At 40.9% G+C, this 16,613-nt stretch overlaps 1 protein-coding gene across 1 annotated transcript in view; it reads right to left on the bottom strand.

Moving 5' to 3' along the window:
* UNC79 (unc-79 homolog, NALCN channel complex subunit) overlaps positions 1-8,133 on the bottom strand; it is a 142,632-nt gene extending 134,499 nt beyond the window's left edge. The window contains exons 1-2 of the mRNA XM_063290266.1: positions 7,916-8,133; positions 2,798-2,918 (exon numbers count right to left, since the gene is read on the bottom strand). Of these exons, the coding sequence (XP_063146336.1) occupies positions 2,798-2,918; positions 7,916-7,937 (143 nt within the window). The 5' untranslated portion in view covers positions 7,938-8,133. The remainder of the gene's footprint in view (positions 1-2,797; positions 2,919-7,915) is intronic.
* Between the last annotated feature and the right edge of the window lie 8,480 nt (positions 8,134-16,613).

Genomic DNA, 16,613 nt, shown 5'->3' with positions numbered 1-16,613 from the left:
GCCCTATTTCCACTGAAGGAACAGTACAGGAGAGATCTGGAGCTGCTTTCATACACTTCGAAACATAAAATGTAACTTTACATTTGCATCAGCTCCTTGTTTCTTCAGACCTAGGATTTTTATTAGCCTGTTTCTGAGACTTCAAGGTGGCTCTAAGCCAACCACATCTGAAAATTACTAAATTGACAATGACTGTTCTAAAGTCATACTGAGCAACAGGATTTTGGTTTAAACTCATTTGAGAACATGGGAAGCTAAGACACATTAGGATAATTGAGCAGAATCTACTTCAACAAATATTCTCTTTTCATATTATGCTGGTGGCATTGAATTCTTTAAAGGAAAATGTCTTCCTACATGTCTACAAGTTCTGAAGGAGACAGGTTGGCATTGCTAAGAGGTGAAATGTTTGTTCTTCTAACCTGTCCTATTACTTTTCACATTAACATTGGCCACATAAGATAGAACCATGTATATCATATAAGACAGTGGCTATGTTGGTGCAGTGTTCACTACTTGTTCCTTAACAAAACTAATCTTATTTATTACACTGTATTTCACTCCTTCTCTAGAAGTTCTAGGTAGCATAATGGTTCTTCCCACCCCATCTTTAGCTTCAAAACTTGTGCATCCCCTTTTCCCAGGACTATGCTGTGCAGCCATGCAACCCTAGGAAAGGATATACTTGCTTTTAGAACTTTTAAATGCTAAGTTTGCATGCACATTTTGGGAGTCAACTCCAAAACACTGCACTGCCCTAACTATCCTGTGAAGCTGATAGGGCTGAGAGATGCTGATAACCCATATCACCCAAAAGGCTTCAACATCTAGTGGGAACTTGCATCTAGAGCCCTCTCATCTTAGTCTACCACACCACACTAGCTCTACTTCTAGTTGATACTATATCTGTTCCTGAAGGAAAATTGTGAATTAAAGAAAAAAATATCTCTGAGATCAGAAAAAGAATTGCAGTAAGTTTAGTTAGCGCTTCTGATCAAACATTAAGGGACACTGTGAGTGTTTGGTAATATGATCATTCAGAGGACTGTGGATCTTCCTTCCATGGATTTTTTAACAAAATCTTGGCAACAGATTTGGGACAAGCTATCCTTTCCCAGAGGTTCAGTGAACTCACTGAATAATCAGCCATGCAGTTCTATTATTCCAAATTATTTTTAATTTCCCAAGTTATTTTTTACCTAAGACAATATCAGGAAATTGGAAGCGGTCAGTGGCAAACCTCTTCCAAAAAACCCTATCTGGATATGGTCAAAAATCTCCAAGAGTCAAGTTTGACTCAAAGAACAGTTTGGGGTTATATCAGAAATTTCTATGCCTAAACTTCATAGATCCCATCTTTGAGTAAAACATGCTTGTGAAAATAATTAATCAAACTCTGGAAAAATAATTGATTACTATATGATACATGCATGTTAATATTATCTTCTATATTACACTATTTAGAATAGCCTTGATTGTACCATAAATTCATAATGAGTAGTGAGGAAATGGAGAGGGGTGGGTCATTGGGTCACTAGTTTATTTGAAAACAATCTAACATATTCCTCTACTTTTAACAGCAGTGTGATCTGCAGTAATCAGCAGGCAAACCTGTTTATTTGTGAAAACGTGATTGCCTATAATTTCAATCAATCAAGTTGCTGTTAAAAGCTCTGGAGTGAAAATATGCAGAAAAAAATCTGACACTTCCAAAAATAACATCATTACTGGGGAGAAGAGAAGACAATTTGATCACCAGGATTATCTATGCTAGAAAACCTCTATATGGAAATTCCTGTCTTATGGCTATGCAGCAAACAAGCTTCTTACTAATTTTATTGACTGCAGATGGGATTAAACCAAATCCTGAATGCAGGACGAACTTGAGACAGGATCCAAAGTTTAATTTCATTACTAAAAGTATCTAGAATCATTGAGGCTGCTCCAAAATCAATCTTATTAAAATTATTGCTTTTCATGGCCTTTTCAGAGTGAAGACTAATCAAATATTGAGGACATTCCTAATTATAACTTACTTGCTCAGCTTTACAGGGCAGTAATGCAATTACTGTAAATTCTCTAGTTTACAGACGTCTGGGCAATTAGGTTGCTTCAGCTAAACCTGTGAATTTTTCTAAAGCTGAGTATGAGCAGAACCAACCCAGGGTTTTATTTGTGGGTTTAGAATTGGCTGTTGAGTAGCATGCAGTTCAGCTGGGCAAACCATGGCCCAGTCTACAGAATGCAGCAGAATAATCTAATAAAAAAAGAAGGCATGTGGAAGAGAACAAACTACTTCCATCTGCATGAATGTTGTCCTTTCTAACCTGCTGCCTTCCAGATCAATTGCACTATATTTCCCAGAATTTCCAAACAGCATAAAGCCACACTGACTGTGTTTTTCTGACTTTTGTAGCCCAGCACAACCAGAGGGGACCAGTTTGGGGAAGGGTGATGTAGGTGATCACAGTTTAAATGCTCCAGTACATTAATGACTTCCTGAAAATAGTACAGCAGGGAAAGGCCTGGGCTGGGCTATATGGTTTCTCATTGCTTATTTTCATTTTAGGGCTCCTTTGTAGTAGTGGGGAAAGTAAAAAGAATCCAGCTACCTCTTTCCACATCATTCTGCTGTATTTAAAGGCCCAGTCTAGCCAGCTTCTGCCATAGTTACTTAATTCCAGCTATGTTTCATTGAGCTCTGACCCTTCTGTAGAACACCATACCATTTGTCAATAGGCTATTTGTATACATACAGTACTTATATTTTTCTTTGAGATCATAATTTGAAACTTACCTTAGTAATGTCTGAGAAAAGTATTTCAGAGTATTTGCAATGTCAGTTCCAGAGGGGACAGGATAAATGTTGTGAAGGACACGATTATGGTACTCTTGCAAGTATCGGATCTTGGAAGCAACTGGATTTTGTTGTATTGCATAAAAGAAGAAAATGGGGAAAAATTGCTTAGCTCAGTTCTTCTTAGAAAATAATATACTTTTCTATATTCTGCCCACAACCCAGTGCCCATCAATTTAGGTTTCTAGCTGCGTATGTCCAGTGAAAATAGTCATAGAGCTATTGAAGGAGAACTTGCCTAGTTACAAGTTGACTCAAAAGGAAGGGGCCAACTGAAGAGGAGATGCACTAGATATAATCCAACTGATTGTCAAGAAAGAGCAGGTCTGGCTTGGTGAACACAGTCTTAAATCTCTGCTTAAAACTCTTCTTGTATAGTAACTCAGACTGGTTTTCCATTAGGGTTATTACTATTGGAGTACTCAAAATCTGGATTTACACCACACACTAAGCTGCAAACAAGCAAACCATGTTATTGCTTAGCATGGCATACAAACCCAGTCAATAACAAGCATAATGCCTAATTCTGCATCTTGCAACCTAACTTCTAGTGGCTTCAGTGTTTAGGAGATTCTATTTAATACATTAGCCGCTTCAATTCTGGTTACTAGGGCTCAGAGCTGTAGTATCCTTCCAGAGCACTCAGTGCTGCCATTGCTAGACACTGGACAGTGAATCATGGAAAAAATGATGTCCTTAATACCCCCCTAACACTGTGATCTTTTGATCAGTTTCTTCCTTTCCCATTTATTGGACTGTTCCTAACCACTGGAAATACGGAGAACAAATTAAAAGAACCATTGTTAGCAATTGTGTACTATTAATATAACATTCTCTGATTCTTGGGCCTTGTCCATCATAATTGCAATCATCTAATCAGCATGCAGACAAGCAGCAATACTATGAATCACAGCCATACAATTCAAGTCTGAATTGTTTTATTATATTGTTTAGATAATCTAGTATGAAATGGTACAGAAAATATTCAAGCTAAAGTAAGAAAAAACAATGTATTCTCAGTACTCATTGTGCAGATCAACTAAGAGGAGATAAAATGCATGTGAAAGTGAGAGATGAGGCATATGGGAACCAAAGAAGGTATTTGTTCTTCTCTTCTACACTCCCATTTTAGGTGTTACCACATTTAGGCATCACCTAAGAATGCATTATTGTCCAGCTGGTTGACTAGACACACAGAAGTGATCTAACACCCCCAGAGTCAAGGATAAATTTATCAAAATTTCCATGACTTTGCTCACAAAGGACAAATATGGTAGATAAACTCTGCAGTGCATTCAAATATGTGATAAATGTTGGGTGGCCTTAATCCAGTACAAGAATTCTCTATTGCAGTCATACCATATTCTAAACCATAACATGGTTTCTTTAATTTTGATTGTGAACGGTCATTGGTATTCAATCCACCTTCTATGGCAGGAATGAGAACTCAGTAGTCTGCAGCTCACATATGGTCTCCCAGTCCCATTTTTGTAGCCTGTAGAACCTTCCAGAATTGAGTTGTCAAAGTTAAAGACAAAATTGCAATTTTCAATGGCACAGTACTCTTTTATGTTCTAAGATTTAATGCACATATTTTTGTGTGTTTTTAAGCATTTAGAAGACCCAAACATTTAACCATGTTCATTCTAACAATATCATCACATCACTAGTAATATCCCTGAAGCCCCTGGAGGAAGTTCAAACCTTCTTTTAAAAAAATAGACATGCATGCCTGGAGGAAAAGAAATAGGTGCTTATTCCCAATGTATAGGTAAGAAGAGTGTTCACCTACACAGAACAAAAAGAGAATGGTAAATTGAGAAAGTAAAATATGCTGGGAGACTAGAAGGAAGTTGGGGAGCAACCTTGCCAATATCTCTTCTGTAAATGGGTATTTTAAGATTAGATGCATCCATCATAGCAGACCTTTTGTAAAAGTGCCCATAATATGCTTTTAAAGTTTCAAATGTGCCCATCATACAAAGAATATTGGGATTCATGGGCTAAGTTTTTATAAGAAAAAAAATGTAATTCTGATTACAAACAGGAATTTAGGTCATAGTCATCTTCTGTTTTTGCTTGTTCCACAGCAGAAACCTAGAGCCTCAAGATCAGTGATTATTTATTTATTTTGCAAATTTTATATGGCTCTCTATCTTGCAATCACCCTTGGGCAGATTAGTGATGAACTTGTTTCCAGGTAAAAGCCATCCAAACCAATAGCCATGAATACAACTTATGGCAGTGAATGCCATGAATTATTATAAACGGAGTAAAAAAGTATGACAAGAGATCTTAAAGTATGCATTGGCACACACTGAAGTATAGCCTCTTATACCTCCCCAGCAGGGGAAATTTTCATTTAGAACTTGGAGGGGAGAATAGACCATAAATACGCTTATTTTTCCAGTTCTATCCTTTTGTGGGTACTGTGTGGGTAGACAAAAAAGTGAAAGAGAATGGATGATGTGGATGTGAATGATAGAAGTGTAGCTGTGAGCACAGGAATTAATTAATGGGGGTGTGGTGTGTATATGTGAATTTGGATAAAGTTTGCCATATTTAAGGCCACAATCCTATAAACATTTATTAGAATCAGGTATACTGAATTAAAAAGACTACTTCCATACATTGAGTCGCATTATAAATTTCTTATTGAACCTAGTGTGAGTTAAATTAATCATACACTATTGATTTCAGTGAAATAAACATGCACTTTTCCTCCTTTATCAGCATCTAACAGTGCAAATTTATTCAAGGTTTGAAAGGTTTGATTAAAAATGAAAATGCTAGTATGCATTATTACATGTCTGTATTACATACACTCAGAATGAAGAAACTTAAAGGAAAAATACATGGTTTGCTATGCCATCTTATATATGGCTGTTCAGAACTAAGCCCAGTATAGTGAGACATACTCACATAAGTAGATATGTATAAATTGAAGCATTAGAACAATTCTAGTGTGATAGGTATGAAGAGCTCTTGATTATCTTTTAATGAGTCTTTAACACCATGATTCATGGAACATATTCTCTGCTTAACTATCATGTTTTTCTCCAAATACTCCTGGGAATTATAGTTTGGGTTACTGGAGATCTCAATACTTCACTTATAGAACTATAGTTCCCAGACACACCACAACTATGTATCTGTTAATGATCAACACATGATTTGAACTTAGAAAAGAGATGCTTTGTCTTAAGACTTAATGACTTAAACTGTACATGAACTAATATCTCCCCTAAAAATATTGCAGAGGTAAAATCTTCTAAACATTTCTCATTGTTAAAGTATTAGTTAAGCATAAAATCAAAATAAGTATGAGCTAAGAGTTTGTGGGGGAACTGTTTTTAATAAATAATGAATCCAAGGATCTAATCTCCATTATCTTTATTTCCAAGAATGCCCACACAGACCTTGTAAGCAAAATTAGAAAATGAATTTGGAGCATGGCTGCAGTTCAGTGTTTTCACTGGAAGTGTGCTCATTGCTAAGAAAAATGATAAGCAGAGGAAGAGCTAGAGGGGGTAGGAGGGAGAAACTATACTGGTTTGCCTTCTGGAAAATTAGTATTTGTGATTGTACAAAATAAAAATGCCATGTTGCCAAAGTGCCATAAGGGGTTTCTTTTTCTTTTGTAAACAGAAACCCCTTATGGCAGCCATTTTGAGGGAGCATCCAAAACATGTTGTCAGAAGTCCAATGCAGAAGGCTCCCTATTCCTCATACAGAAGGACAAAACAACTTCCCTGATATTTGCTAGACAACCTGTAAAAATAATTCTCTGATCAATGGACTGATACAATGTTTCTCTTCCCAGATGGTTTCTAAGAAAACTCCAGAAAGATACCTGTTGAGGAATATCCTCCATTTGATTTAAAATAGCAGCTGTATACTCCTTCACATATTTATGTTTCTATAGCTCTATGATCAGTACGTTGGCCATCTACTAGCAGCAGCTGCAATGTTTTGTGTATGAGGGAAGAAAATAGTATGTGCCCTATCAAACCACAACTTGTAAGAGAGTTTGGTTTACAATATCGGTAAGATGTTTAAGATCAACCAAAATGAAATAATTTTCCTTGAGGGGCTTTGCAGGAAATTTCAGCAGGAACTTCTTCTTGACACTATTTAAGATCTTAGAGCATAGTGTAGCTAGCCACAGGTCTGATACAATTTGATGTTTCTGTGATCCTATTACACTATTTCAATATTAGTTAATCAAGCCACAGAAACAGTTAACCATATATCATGGTGACTTGATAAGATGCCTTAGAAACAATTGGCTTGTACATATGGATCTGGCCAGTCTCTCACTTCTTTTTCTAGTCATATATCAATTTATCTGAGTGTGTAAACATTACCTCACTGGTAACTCATAAAGCCACAGAGAAAGACAATGTTATTTGGGTAAAACAGCAAGAAAAGCAGGAATAGATGTGGGAGGAAGTAACAGTAGAACTGTGACTGAAAGCTCCTACATTTTATCTTGACAAGGTTGGGTAAGCTAATACAGCATGAAAACTTATTCGTATACTGACAATTTAATTGAAGTAAACAGATTAAGCTAGCCCTTTTCTAAGGGAAATGACTAATAAAATCACATCTAAGGCCTGCATTTGGCTGGGTTTCTCTCGCCATTTTATACAGTACATGATTTTCTCTTCTTAAAATGCTGTCTTTAAAGATATTATGACAGAAACGAGCAACACACACACACACGTCCACAAATGGGGTCGCAGAATATTGTCTGAGAGGAAAAGTCCCCCAAATCAAGCTCTCGAAAACTGCAGTGCTCTCGGATCCCTCGGAGTTCGCTCCGCCCCTCTTCCATCCCGCCGCTTGCAAGCAGAGCCGGCCATCGACAACAAGCCGTATCCAGCACCACAGACAGCGCCCGCACCTCGCTGGGTTCCCGGCCTCCCTCCCTGCACCAGAAGCCCCCGCAGATTCTCTCCCGCCCTCCCACAGCTCGAGCACCGGCCGCGGCGGCGTTCTGCGTCTTCTGTCTCCCGCGGAGAAGACAGAACCCGTCTCGCTCCTGTTGCTACTTACATTGCTCTGCTTTGGTCGACATGGCGGTGCTGTTCTGCGGGAAACGCTGCTTGGTCCCGGCACGGGCGGCGGCGAGGCCGTCTGCTCAGCTAGCGAGAAACGGCGACCATCCGCTGGAGCCGAGGCGAAGAAAGCCCTCTCTGGCCCGAGCTGCATCCCTCCCCCTCCTCTAGCTCTGCCATTGCTGCAAACTGCACAGCGGCCCCCGTTCTCTCTTCGCTCCCGCCCGCCCCAGAAAAGGAGGAGAAGCGCCGCGAAGAGATGTTGCTTCGATGGCGCTTGAAGCGGAGCCCAAGGCAAGCCAGCCGTGGCCCCTGTGCGCAGCCCTTACGCGGCCCGTGGAGTTCAAGGGAAAACAACACTGCGCCTTCGAGAAGAAACCATTTTGCCATCAATGAGGAAGGGACCCCCAGTGGTGAGCAGAATGATCTCGCCCACTCAGGGAGGAGGGGACGTTCCATTCATGAAGACGGGCGTCTAAGCGCGGCCGGCCTTTTAAAGGGAAAACCGACGTTCTCCGCCACTGAAGCTGGCAGGAGAAAAGTGGTTTGTTTCTGAATGGGGCGCACAGCGTTCCGTTGTAGGTTTACTCTGGGCTTCATACAAGTAAACCACAATTTATTTCAGCATGAATAAACTAACGGCCGGGTTCACACATAATGCTAAGCCATAAACCATGCTTCACAAACCAGAATAGCTGGGTCTACATAAGCCAAAATCAAGCAAAGCACATCTGGCTTACAACTACACAATAAGTCCTATGAAAAGTGTTTAGTGTGGGCACCTTGATGGTCAGCTGCACTTCCAGGTATCTATCACTTGGAATGCTCTTTGTAGGCCACCCAGAGTCACTTGTTTGCGAGATGGGCAGCTATATAAATTTGAAAAATAAATAAATAATCAATTAATCAATTTGGCCCCACTGCATTAAATGGGATTTAAGAATAGACACAAATAAGATTATATAATTGTTGTACTTTTAATTGCTGTCCCAGGATCCAGAGAAAATAGATGAATTTTTAATGGGTGCAAGAGTTCAAAATGGGAAGTGCATGTGAAACCCCTTAAATCCTTATTGGAGCAATCCTGTGTTCAGACAACCCAAGATAACAAAAGTATGCAAGCCTTTGTGATTCCCCCAAACTCTTGATCAGACAGACACCCTTTTGTAAACTGGTGAAAACAGTTCTCTTGCAATTTACATTCAGCCTGGAAGTTTTTAATTAGACAACAGCAGTTTTATTTGTTATCTCATTTTTTAATGAAGTATTCTTACAAGATTGTTTTTAAACCATATATTGTAAACTGTCTACAGTCACTTGAGTGTCACTCAAGTGCTAGTAATAAGTAAGATAATTTTATCCATTTATAAAATGAGGGGAAATGAGGGATCCCTTCCTACTGAACTTGTGAAGGGTTGTTCTGTAACCTTCATTAAAGTGAAATAATACCCATTGGGTATTGGCAGTGTGCATGTATCAGCAGCAGCAGCAGCAGCATTTAATATACATTCTCACACTTCGGAGTTTGAAATGATTCAATCCATAGAAGGCTGCTGTGCATATCACTGGGTTATTTTAAATAACTCGTATGACAACTTTGCTCTAAAAATGATCAATTATAAATCCTGTACTGACACCAAGGATCGTTACCTTGTCATGGCACTGGAGCTTGAGCACCTCAATGATGCCATGAGCTAAACCGTGAAGGGCCACCCAAGACGGGAAGGTCATGACAGAGAGGTCAGACTAAATGTGATCCCTGGGGAAGGTAATGGCAAACCACCCCAGTATTCTTGCCGTGAAAACTAAATGGATCGGTACAACCAGAGATATGCCGGTATACCATCGGAAGATGAGACCCCCAGGTCGGAAGATGGTCAAAATGCTACTGGGGAGGAACAGAGGATGAGTTCAACTAGCCTCAGACATGATGATGCAGCTAGCTCAAAGCCGAAAGGACGGCTAGCAGCCGATGGTGCTGGTGGTGAATGGCGAATCCAATGTTCTAAGGATCAACACACCACTGGAACCTGGAATGTAAGATCTATGAGCCAGGGCAAATTGGATGTGGTTATTGGCGAGATGTCAAGATTAAAGATAGACATTTTGGGCATCAGTGAACTGAAATGGACTGGAATGGGCCACTTCACATCAAATGACCACCAGATCTACTACTGTGGACAAGAGGACCACAGAAGAAATGGAGTAGCCTTCATAATTAATAGTCAAGTGGCTAAAACAGTGCTTGGATACAATCCAAAAAACAATAGAATGATCTCAATTTGAATTCAGGGCAAGACATCTAACATCACAGTGATCCAATTATACGCCCCAACCACAGATGCTGAAGAAGCTGAAGTAGAGCAGTTCTATGAGGATCTGCAGCACCTACTGGACGCCTAAAAGAGATGTTATTTTCATCACGGGAGACTGGAATGCTAAGGTGGGCAGTCAAATGACACCTGGAATTACAGGTAAGCATGGCCTGGGAGAACAAAACGAAGCAGGACATAGGCTAATAGAATTTTGCCAAGACAACTCACTCTGCATAACAAACACTCTCTTCCAACAACCTAAGAGACAGCTTTATACATGGACTTCCCCAGATGGACAACACCGAAATCAGATTGACTACATCCTTTGCAGCCAAAGGTGGTGGACATCTATACAGTCGGTAAAAACAAGACCTGGAGCTGACTGTAGTTCAGATCACAAACTTCTTCTTGCACAATTTAGGATCAGACTAAAGAGATTAGGGAAGACCCACAGATCAGCTAGATATGAGCTCACTAATATTCCTAAGGAATATGCAGTGGAGGTGAAGAATCGATTTAAGGGACTGGACTTAGTAGATAGGGTCCCGGAAGAACTATGGACAGAAGTTGGCAGCATTGTTCAGGAGGCAGCAACAAAATACATCCCAAAGAAAGAGAAAACCAAGAAGGCAAAATGGCTGTCTGCTGAGACACTAGAAGTAGCCCAAGAAAGAAGGAAAGCAAAAGGCAACAGTGATAGGGGAAGATATGCCCAATGAAATGCAAAATTCCAGAGGTTAGCCTGAAGGGATAAGGAATTATTTTTAAACAAGCAATGCGCGGAAGTGGAAGAAGACAATAGAATAGGAAGGACAAGAGACCTCTTCCAGAAAATTAGAAACATCGGAGGTAAATTCCAGGCAAAAATGGGTATGATCAAAAACAAAGATGGCAAGGACCTAACGGAAGAACAAGAGATCAAGAAAAGGTGGCAAGAATATACAGAAGATCTGTATAGGAAGGATAACAATATCGGGGATAGCTTTGACGGTGTGGTCAGGGAGCTAGAGCCAGACATCCTGAAGAGTGAGGTTGAATGGGCCTTAAGAAGCATTGCTAATAACAAGGCAGCAGGAGACGACGGCATCCCAGCTGAACTGTTCAAAATCTTGCAAGATGATGCTGTCAAGGTAATGCATGCTATATGCCAGCAAATTTGGAAAACACAAGAATGGCACTCAGACTGGAAAAAATCAACTTATATCCCCATACCAAAAAAGGGAAACACTAAAGAATGTTCAAACTATTGAACAGTGGCACTCATTTCACATGCCAGTTGTCAAGGCAGCCACGCTCAGAATAAGACTCAGACTCACTTAGAAGGTCTAAGGATTTCTGGTTTTATTTGAACGGTGTGCGTGCAAAGAGAAAGACGGGAATCCTTATGTGGTGACAGGGTGCCCTGTTTATACTTTGCTGGCAGACATCATGCTTCTCCACCCTCGGGCCAGGACCGGATGGGTGCTTGAGACCTCGTTGCATCAGCTGATGGGCGATCCCGGCGATCTCCTTTGTCTCCCTGTCTTCGTCCGGACTGGCTGTGTCCTCTGAAGGTGTTTTCCCAATCTTCTGATAGGCGTTAATTACTGCCTGATGGGTGCTCCCATTATGTTGGGCAATACTCTGTGGATATGCGTGCCTGAGGGAGGTGTGAATGCATCCCCGGGGGACATGGGAAGGCATTCCCCTTTCCTTTTGATGGGTGCTAAGTTTGGTCTGAAGGGCTTATCTATTGTGTTGGGGGTTCCCTTCTGGATTATGGGTGCTTGAGTGATTTAGGGATTATGCTTATCCCTTCCTCTTACCTAATGTGCATGTTCCCCGTTGTGATGCACATATGCCTTGCAACGGGGAACATGACACCAGTAAGGCAATGCTCAAGATCCTGCAAGGTAGACTTCAGCAATTCATGGAGCGAGAATTGCCAGATGTACAAGCTGGGTTTAAAAAAGGCAGAGGAACTAGGGACCAAATTGCCAATATCTGCTGGATAATGGAAAAAGCCAGGGAGTTTCAGAAAAACATGTATTTCTGTTTTATTGGCTATTCTAAAGCCTTTGACTGTGTGGACCATAACAAATTGTGGCAAGTTCTTAGTGGTATGGGGATACCAAGTCATCTTGTCTGCCTCCTGAAGAATCTGTATAACAACCAAGTAGCAACAGTAAGAACAGACCACGGAACAACAGACTGGTTTAAGATTGGGAAAGGAGTACGGCAGGGCTGTATACTCTCACCCTACCTATTCAACTTGTACGCAGAACACATCATGCGACATGCTGGGCTTGAGGAATCCAAGGCTGGAGTTAAAATCGCTGGAAGAAACATTAATAATCTCAGATATGCAGATGATACCACTTTGATGGCTGAAAGCGAAGAGGAACTGAGGAGCCTTATGATGAAAGTGAAAGAAGAAAGTGCAAAAGCTGGCTTGCAGCTTAACCTGAAAAAAACCAAGATTATGGCAACCAGCTTGATTGATAACTGGCAAATAGAGGGAGAAAATGTAGAAGCAGTGAAAGACTTTGTATTTCTAGGTGCGAAGATTACTGCAGATGCTGACTGCAGTCAGGAAATCAGAGGATGCTTAATCCTTGGGAGAAGAGCAATGACAAATCTTGATAAAATAATTAAGAGCAGAGACATCACACTGACAACAAAGGTCTGCATAGTTAAAGCAATGGTGTTCCCAGTAGTAACATATGGCTGCGAGAGCTGGACCATGAGGAAGGCTGAGAGAAGGAAGATCGATGCTTTTGAACTGTGGTGCTGGAGGAAAATTCTGAGAGTGCCTTGGACTGCAAGAAGATCAAACCAGTCCATACTCCAGGAAATAAAGCCAGACTGCTCACTTGTGGGGATGATATTAAAGGCAAAACTGAAATACTTTGGCCACATAATGAGAAGACAGGACACCCTGGAGAAGATGCTGATGCTGAGGAGAGTGGAGGGCAAAAGGAAGAGGGGCCGACCAAGGGCAGGATGGAGAGATGATATTCTAGAGGTGATGGATTCATCCCTGGGGGAGCTGGGGGTGTTGACGACCGACAGGAAGCTCTGGCATGGGCTGGTTCATGAAGTCACAAAGAGTCGGAAGCGACTAAACGAATAAACAACAAACTGAACATTAGAATCATCGCAAAGAAGTATTTTGGGGTTCATAATATTCACTGCTATTATTTCTTTAAGCTGAATAAGCCTGTGATCTAATGAAGAGAAATTACAAAGATGTGAGATACTGTTTTAGCAAAGCAGAATGAAGAATTTTTCCTTGGACCTTCTCAAAAAATAGTAGGGTGGATTTCCTGAGGTCCCTTGAACATAATCCAGCTAAGGCCCAGCTAGGGCTCCAAATGCATCTCTAATCACACCCAGAATAGGTAACCTGACCTCACCTCTGAGATAAAGGGTGACTAGGTGTTGCACATTTTATACACTTCGAAAAAAAATGGTGGGGCAATTTCCCCAGTGTAAGTGGGAAATAATACTTTTATAACAGGACACTTAAGTGATGACGTAAGGCAGTTTCATTCATGGCAAGGGATGGGATGAAGACATTACTGTGTGATCAAGAAGGAAGTGGGAATAGGTTCTTTACAATTCCTTTTCTCAAGGATGACCACCTTGAAGTCAGTGATAGAATGTCCTGAAGAAACAGACTTTTTTGTTGGCTACTTTTACAATAACCTGTGCTTACCTACTCAGAAGTAAGTCTCACTGAGTTCAGGTAGGACTATGTGTAAAATTGCAAGTAGAATTGTTTTTATGTTGCTTCCAACCATGCAGGACAAATGTGTGACTGTGAATTAAATTTCCTTCTCACCTTTTCATGGTGCTAAAAAAAATCACAGGCCATTACTAATCATCCAACTTTATTTAGGTGCACTAAATTTTGCTATTTGGAAACCATGAGCAGCAACACAAAACAGAAATGAATAGGCAGAAAATAAACTCTTTATTCTGAGTAAGAAATATATTTACTTTCCAGCATATACATTGCTTTGGAGCAATTGCATAAGCTATTTCCAGGACAACTAATTAAAAATGGAGAATAAATCTTTCACACTTGTGCTAAATGATGATGAAATGTTTCTGGATATTTATTTGGCAAAATATACATGTTTATCAGGTGTGCAAAAGTCTGCTTCTGGGAAGAAACATTGCTACCAGCATTGATTTTCCTCTCCTTTTCTCTTGATTTTCTTTCTGATTTTTTGAAGATTAGAATGCTGGATTTTTCATGTTTTCTTCTGGGTTTTGATGGAGACATTTAAGAATTTTTTAGCTATGCTATGACAATGATTTCAATACCTGAATATTGAAATCATTGTATTGAAATCAATACAATGATTTTAATACTTTTTGAGCCTCATAATGCCATCAGCATATATAGGTTGTGTTTGTATATCACACTAAGCTATGTTTTCTTTAGGCTTAATTCAATATATCACAATTAGGGAAATCTATACACTGTGGTAAGATATACATCATGGTTTACAAAGCATAATGACTTTGGCCAAGCATGTTGTATGAAAAAAAATCTAGCAATTCACTTGATTTAGGCCAGTGTGTGAATTCTATCCCTGCATCTGCAAAAACTGAAATATTTCTCTGCAAGTTCTAAGGATTAGGACTGAGAAAAAGCAGTGGAGTTGTTTTGTGACTGACAGTTCTAACTTCTAATCACAATGGTGTTTTCTTGACGATGATGATGACGATGATGACGAATACTTAGTATGCTGCTGACTCCAACTGGACTCAAGGGGGCTTACAATTTACTTACTTACTTACTTTACTTTACTTATTTTGTATGGCCACCCATCTCACCAAGTGACTCTGGGTGGTGAACAAAATTTAAAAAATAAAAACAATTAAAATAATACAAAAATTAAAAATACGTGACAGCTGAGAAATCACCCATTATAATGACTAAATTAACCATGAAACGAGTCCCTGCACACACTTGGGGCCCCAGGCCGACACACAGAGCCAGGTCTTTAAGGACTTGCGAAAAGAGAATGTTCCATAAAGCAGGCACTATGGCAGAAAAGGCACACCTCCTGGTCCCTGCCAACAGACATTCCTTAGCCAACGGGGCCCAAAGCATGCCCATCCTGCCTGACCAGATTGGACAGGTAGAAACAACTGGGGAGAGACAGTCCCTCAAGTAACCTGGTCCCAAGCCATGAAAAGCTTTAAAGGTGACAACCAGTACTTTGAATTGTACCCAGAAGCACATTGGCAACCAATGCAACTCACGGAGCACAAGTGTTACATGCTGAATAACCAGCACCATTTACCACCTGTGCTGCTGCATTGTGCACCAATTGAAGCTTCCAAATGCTCTTCAAGGGCAGCCCCATGTACAGTGCATTGCAGTGGTCCAGACGGTAACAAGGGCATGAGTGAAAGTGAGCGGGGCCTCCCAGTCCAGGAATGGGCACAACTGGTGCATAACCCAAAAATGTGCAAAAGCCCTCATAGCCATGGCTAGCACCTGCTCTTTGAGCAGGAGCTATGAGTCCAGGAGGGCCCCCAGATTGTGCACTGGGTCTGTCTGAGGCAGTTCCACCTCATCCAAGTCCAATGATGGAAAGTCCCCAGCACCAGAAGGTCCAAACACTCAAAGCTACTCACTCAGATTCACTCTGCGTTGGACACCAGCCTTGAAGCAGGGTCAGTGGAGGCTATGGGGACTAAATCTTGCGAGGCTATCTGGGAAGAGTTTGATCCTGTTGAGCCTGAGGAAGTAGACAGGGTTCTTGTTGCTGTTAGTTTGGCTACCTCTGTATTAGATCCATGCCCCGCCTGGCAGGTCAGGGCTGCCCAGGAGGGGATGTGTGATTGCGTCCAGGCAGTTGTTAATTATCCTTGAAGGAGGGGTTGATTCTGCCAGTTCTTAAGGAGACCCTTCTCAAGGGACCATCACTTGACCCAACCAGCCTGGACAGTTTTTGTCCAGTTTCCAACTTTCTCTTTCTACGGAATGTTGTGGAGAAGGTGGTTGCGCTGCAGCTTCAAAGGACTCTGGATGAAACAGATTATCTGGACCCCTTTCAGTCAGCATTCAGGCCAGGATATGGGATGGAAACAGAATTGATTGCACTCTTGGATGACCTCTGGTGGGAGCGGGATGGGGATAATGCATCCATCCTAGCTCTTCTTGACCTCTCATCATGTAGTTTGGCAGCAAGGTACCTACAATTCTATGATGAATTGAGCTACCTGTGGAGATCTTCCTGGGAGAATCTGATGGTGACGCTCCAGTTCTGTGAGGTGAGGGGGCTTGTGGCCAGGAAGCACTGTTTCTCCATCATAGCTCAATTCATCATAGAATTGTAGGTACCTTGTCACCAAGCTACATGATGTACCAAGCCAGGA

Source organism: Candoia aspera, chromosome 1, assembly GCF_035149785.1.
Source record: "Candoia aspera isolate rCanAsp1 chromosome 1, rCanAsp1.hap2, whole genome shotgun sequence".
In the NCBI taxonomy this organism is placed as follows: domain Eukaryota; kingdom Metazoa; phylum Chordata; class Lepidosauria; order Squamata; family Boidae; genus Candoia; species Candoia aspera.
This window is presented reverse-complemented; position numbering and strand designations above follow the sequence as displayed.